This window comes from Fusarium falciforme, chromosome 8 (genome assembly GCF_026873545.1).
Source record: "Fusarium falciforme chromosome 8, complete sequence".
In the NCBI taxonomy this organism is placed as follows: domain Eukaryota; kingdom Fungi; phylum Ascomycota; class Sordariomycetes; order Hypocreales; family Nectriaceae; genus Fusarium; species Fusarium falciforme.
The window spans coordinates 35,412-41,483 of record NC_070551.1 but is presented as its reverse complement, the minus strand read 5'-3'; the positions used below and the strand labels follow the sequence as shown (position 1 = coordinate 41,483).

At 50.7% G+C, this 6,072-nt stretch overlaps 1 protein-coding gene across 1 annotated transcript; it reads right to left on the bottom strand.

The window, feature by feature from the left end:
* Positions 1 to 904: 904 nt before the first annotated feature.
* On the bottom strand, positions 905 to 6,072 carry NCS54_00986300 (Hypothetical protein; the record flags this gene model as incomplete). Its single annotated transcript, XM_053155192.1, has 4 exons — positions 905 to 3,220; positions 3,277 to 4,909; positions 4,983 to 5,007; positions 5,073 to 6,072. The coding sequence occupies 4 exons, from the start codon at positions 6,070 to 6,072 to the stop codon at positions 905 to 907; spliced, it is 4,974 nt and encodes a 1,657-aa protein (XP_053011167.1).

Below are 6,072 nucleotides of genomic sequence, written 5' to 3'. Positions count from 1 at the left end.
TAAGATAGACTACCGCTACGAAAGAGTATAGATTATCCTCGCGAGAATAGGAGATAGAGTATACCTAGTTAATATGCTTTAAAAGCTATTACTCCTCGACCCTAAGGAGCATAACGCCCCATTATTCTCCTTCCATAGAAGACTATTTAGTTATAGTAATTTCTTATTTACCCTTTCTATTAAACTAAGAACTCTTAGGTTATAAATAGATAGGTACTTAGGCCATAGCTTTCAGAAAGGTATAGCGTAATATACGCATAATAGTAGGATTCTTAACGACCAGATTTAGATACTCGGGAGATAGACCTCGGAGGCATTTAGAGTTTATTTCACGATAAATACGTCAGTCTTATATCAGCTTAACCACTAGTTCTAGACGGGCTCGCCGGCGCCGCTGTCTTTAGTTTAACCACCGTCCCCTCTACCATCCTAGTTTGGCCCGGGTCATTTGGGCCCTCTCTGACACTGCGGTCTAACACGCTTACGCATAAGACCGCAGTGATAGGTGACCTGTTGCGGCCAAACTACACACACTCTGTCCCTCTTGACTGCGTAAGGTCACCAATAAAAGGTTGTTTTTGTCGAACCTGGTTACTGTGTCAATGTGCACGGACAAGAATTGTAGAATCTGGGGGTGGTTTTTCGGGAAAACACCGGGGAATTATATAGTGGTCAGGGTTGGCACGGACGAAAATTGAATAATGCGGCGCGATTTGGATCAACATTAGTACAGTAGTAGGTATGAGTCTTCTGCTGCAGGCAGCAGAAAGGCTAAAAAAAAAAAAGGTCACTGTTTTAGCATTGGGATATGATGCCATGACGTGTTGATAATGTGTTCTTTGTTGTAGTTGAAGCCCGGCCCTTGATGGGTTAACTGAGCCAGAAGAACGAAATCCAACTGCCACTACTGTGCACAACCCTGGTAAATGTTGGCCAGCTTGTCGGGATCAAACTTAACAAACAAGGCCCGCCCGACGTTGTTAACAGACATAACCAAGGAGTCTCGTACTGCAAACCGCGCCCAATCGTGAAACCCACGGGGGAGTAGAAGCAAACGATGCCCGCACCATGTGATCCATTCTTCATTCTCGCTTATTCCCATTCCCAGCTGGGCTTCATCCCCTGGAGCAATCTCTTTCACGCCATGCGTGGGAGAGTCGGGGGCTTGCATAGCAAAGACACCCATATCCGTGTGGAGTCGAGTTTTATCAGCGTTGAAAGATAGCTGAGAGAACATCTTGTTATGCTCAAATCTGGCCACCGTCTCCAGGCGGTCACCAGTAGTGGCACTCCAGATGAATAACCCTTCAGTCGTTGCCGCCGCCATGAGGCTCAAGTCGGTCGCAATAGCTACTGCGCTTGGCTGACCGAAATCCCGGCAGCTTATGGAAAGTAAAAGCGTGCGACTGGGGATGTCCCATAACATGACTTTGTCTTGAAATACAGTTCCTGATACGATCTGGGTCGAGTCAGCCGAAAAGGCCAGGGATATAATGCGGTCCTCTTGGAACGGCAACGGGATTGTCTGAATCCGTTCACCAGTGGCAACCCGCCAGATCTTGATGACCCCTCCGCCGCCAACTGCAATCAGCTCCGAGGTTGGTGAAAATGTGGCTGCCGAATAGCCTCCTGGCATTCTTGCGATCTGCCTGCCCGATTCCGGGTTCCAGATCAATACATCGCCATCCACTGAGAGTAAAAGTTTCGAGTCCGGCGAAAACGACAGACGACTGATACTATCCTGTTGAACCTGAAGTTCGTGCAGACACCTTCCAGTTGCTGTTTGCCATATCATCAAGATGCTGCGGGATGCCGATGCGGCCAGGCTCAGATCCGGGGAGATGGCTCGAGGCCCAGCCCACAACTGGTATTTATCCAGGTGGCGAGCGTCCTTGTCGAGATGTACTTCCCAAAGCCTAATAAGCCCCTCATTCGCGGTAGTCGCCATGAATTTTGCATCAGCTGATATCGCAACTCGTCGAACATCGTCAATGTGTCTACCGACACGTTGCAAGCAGTCTCCGTAGGAATCGCTGAACTCCAAAATATGCGCCATTCCACTTCCGCAATCGGATGCCGCTATCATTGAACCTGACGGCGCCAAGACACAGGAGTCGATGTCGCCCCATGCCCCACGCAAAAATTCGCCGGTAACAGCGTCCCAAGCTAATAATCCTACACTCCTACCTGATTTACCCGAGACCAATGTAGATTCGGTGAGAAACTTCAAGTCCTTGTCCGCGGAAGTGGTTATTACCTGAAGCAGCTGACCCGAGTCAGATGCCCATACGACAATCGTGTCGGGTTTTGCGGAAGCGATCAATCTTGAATCAGTCGAGAACGCAATGGAAGAGATTTGCCTTTTCATAATCCAATTTTCTTTCCGCGAGGGAGTTCTCATCCAGGGGAATCGATCAAACAAGTCATCATCTGACGAATCATCTTCAGGTGCGCCGTCTTCAGGCGAGTCATCTTCAGGCGAGTCGGTTTCCGGTGCCATCAAGGTCCTGACATGGGTCCAAGTGTCCGTCTGCCAGATCCGCGTTGTTCCATCATCTGATCCAGAAGCCAGTAGTCTTAGATCAGGCGAGAAGGCCAATGCTCTAACCTCTTTCTCGTGTCCGTGTCCTTTGAGCTCAGAAAGAAGTTGACCAGTTTTTGCTTCCCAAACTCGGATTTCCCCGCTCTTCGACCCGGAAGCAATGATGTCTCGAGGAGAGAGGACCACTGAACAGACCTCACTCTCAAGGTGCTCGAATTGCTGAATGCATTGACCCGTGTCAACCCGCCAGACCTGTATCCAGTTCTCAAACGGGGTGACTAGCATGTTTGAATCGGCCGAGAAAGCGAGGGGGGAAGCCAGGGAACTTCCGGAGCATTCTAGAACCTGCAGACACTTGCCGGTGTTAACCCGCCAAATCTGCACCATATTGCCGGCCTGTAACGCAATGAACTTAGAATTCGGCGAAAAGACAAACGTCTCCCCCCAGGTCTCTAGTCCCTGAAGAAAGGGGTTCCATCGATCCTCTCCACTAGGCTGAATAAGGATCCAATCAGGAACATGCGCCTTGAAGGTCTCGCGCACGATACTCTTCATTGGGGCAAAAACGACCGCCGACGAGTAAATCTGCAACGGAGTGGTGGCAATTGTGTGGCTGTTGTGGCCAATGAACCGGGTCGTATCATCCAAAAAGTCGGACAGCTGGGAACATGATGCATTCTACTGTATGTTAGCTGGGGGTTTTAGCCTTGCTAGCACTAGTTCTGTAAACATACCGTACTGATGTCCTTCAATCTCTCGATCATGTCCACGCTTTCGTAGCTTCTTCCCATGAGGCTCAAAGCCTCGAGCCAGTGAAAGAGATTCTCCTTGAAAAACGTGAGGATTGAGAGGCCAGTGGCCGAATCAACTCCTGCTTGTTCAATATGGTCAATCCAGTAAAGGCAGGCATACTGAAGTTCTGGTGGCAGGCAGTCATCCACCGCCTCTCGCTCAATGCTAGCCTGAGAGGTCGCCGGCAGTCCCAAGCCGCACATGTCCTGCCGTAAGGCAGCTTTCATCACCCCCAGGCAACTCTCCCAAAGGGCCATGTGTGTCTTGGCCTCGTCCACCCAGAAGGAATTGCTGGCTCGATGTTGAGGGTCCACTAAAAAGTCTCGAAAAGATGAATGGAGTACTCTCACAGGGACGCACGGGCGTTCTTCCGGCTGTGGGACGCTCAGAACTGAGTGAAGAATTTCTAGCCTGTCTTCTATTGTTGATTGCAAGTCGTCGTCGTCGCCATCTTTCCGTAGTAGCCGTGCCAACGCCGGGATCGTTAAAGGACTCGACAACAGAATGACAGACCCAACGATACGGCGAAACTCTTCGATGATTTGATGCTTCTTCCGAAGACTGTAATCGTCGCCAAATTGTTGATTGAGAACGGTCAGATACATCTGATCCAGCATCGACTCATGTTCTCGATCTCGGAGAGCGAGAACTTGTTTTATTTGCCTCTTGGGATTTCCGAGTCGTTGGTCATCCACAAAACGGCAAACAGTGGCGGCAACAATGAACAGAGGGATCGCCATATCAACGAGCCTATCGATTACATCCTGACTAGGCCAGTTTGGCGGGATCATGCTTGAACCGTGGCGTAGGGAATTGAAACGGTCTCGGATGTGGGCAATGGTGGCTGTGAGAAATATCTCAAGGTCCTTCTTGATCACGTCATGAGATACGTTGTGCAGTAAGAAATCCCGATAAGTGCTCTTAGGCTGAACCTTCGAGAACCCCGCCTGGACGGCCATCTCTGGCCTACTTGTGAGGAAGAATTTGAGACGAATGTGCTGTAAGCTAGCGGCGCGAGGCAAGATGTCAGTGATGATTCTGGTGATGACAACGTTTTGGCACTCATCCAGAGCGTCCACCACCATCACAATTGGGCGTTCTGGAGGCGGTGTGGCTTCTGAAAGAGGTTCAAAAATGAGCTTCTCAAACTGATCTTCGTAGATCTGATCGAAGATCTGTGGGTTCTCATCAATGGCCCTTTCAATATAGCGAGAGACTGCCGGCTGCCACCTCAATAGGCCAGCAGCCAAGGTAGTGAAGAGCTTAGACGGATTGGATCGATCGGCCTCACCCTTCTTGAAGAAGAAGCTCCCACCAAGATTGCCTGCGGCGGCTAAACGCTGGGCCACAGTGCGGGATATGGTGGATTTCCCTGTCCCAGCCATACCATTCAGCCAGAAGAGTGTGGTTGAGGTAGGGTCGTTGGCCCACTCATGGATCTCGTTGAGGATGCTGACTCGAGTATTCTTCATGCAGGTCGCTTCAAGCCAGTCATCGGAGGAATCATAGGCGGCCCCTCGTGCAGCCGGAAGACGACTAAGGACAGTCTTGGAAACGAAAGCCTGAAATGACTCGCTAGCGACACCAGTTAGCACAGGGACAACTTGGCGGAAAGGCGACTCATTAATGAGGGGTGTTTTGGCCTTACTTCAAGTTGGTGATTTTTTGGTCAACTATAGACTTGTAAGTGTCTAGTACGCCCACATATACTCCTACTACATGCGATGGAGGGACTAACTTGTATTCATCACCTCGAGAGCCCGTGGTGTCTCTTCAAGTTGTCTGACAGGTACATATCCAAGAAGCTCTACCGCAAATGCCGCTGCTGTGGCAGAAGCATAACGCTGCCATTGGAAGTTCTTGTGCGAGTCGGCATAGTCGGAGATGCCTCGGATGACAAGGCAAGGAAAGGTGTTCGCTAAACCTGCGGCCTCCATCTCGAAACAGAGGCACTCTTCTCCAACACGTTGTACGAGAGAGTCTCGGGTGGCAGCATCCTTGACCAGTGTGTTCCCAGACGCGATGATGCCATAGTGAATCTCAGGATCGATTGAATCTCTTTCTGGGCGCTTCACCTCGCCACTCGAATCACACCCATCGCAAGTGTTGCCCCCAACGTGATCGTAATCAGGCGAGAAGAGTCGATCATTCTTTATTCCCTGGTGCTTGTACTGCTGCTTCATTCGAGGCTTTTTCTTGATCATGCCGTCGAGTAAACCCATGATCATCGGCTCGTCCATCTCGTGGTTTGCCTGCAACTTTGAAAGCGCATTGAGCAGAACTGGGGGAGGCATATTCAGAGCGCCCTTCTGCTCCCACGTTTGGTTCGCTTTTGCCCTCCCCAGGTCATACTGCACCACTCCACCAGTTGATCCATCAGGCTGGCCGATAACGATATCCCCGAGTCGGATATCTCGGTCTGACTGGGGGATACCTCCTCCGATGCCCACCATCAGACCGATCCTAATGTGAGGCAGCGAGGACAGCAGCTGAGATGCAGTGGTCGCGGCCGAGGCCGTTCCGTAGATTCCGGCTTGAAGAGAGGCGATGACGATGTTATGCTGGCCGATGGCGCCCCAATCGTAGGCGTTGGAATCGTTGCCATTTCGTTCGAAGGCATCGGGTTCGTCGTGGTGTTCATCTAGCATCGCAGTAGCCGCGGCGCGCTCTATAGGCAAAGCAGAAATCCATGCGACCGTATAGAAGATTGGACTCGACAGTTTCTTTTTCGTCGACAT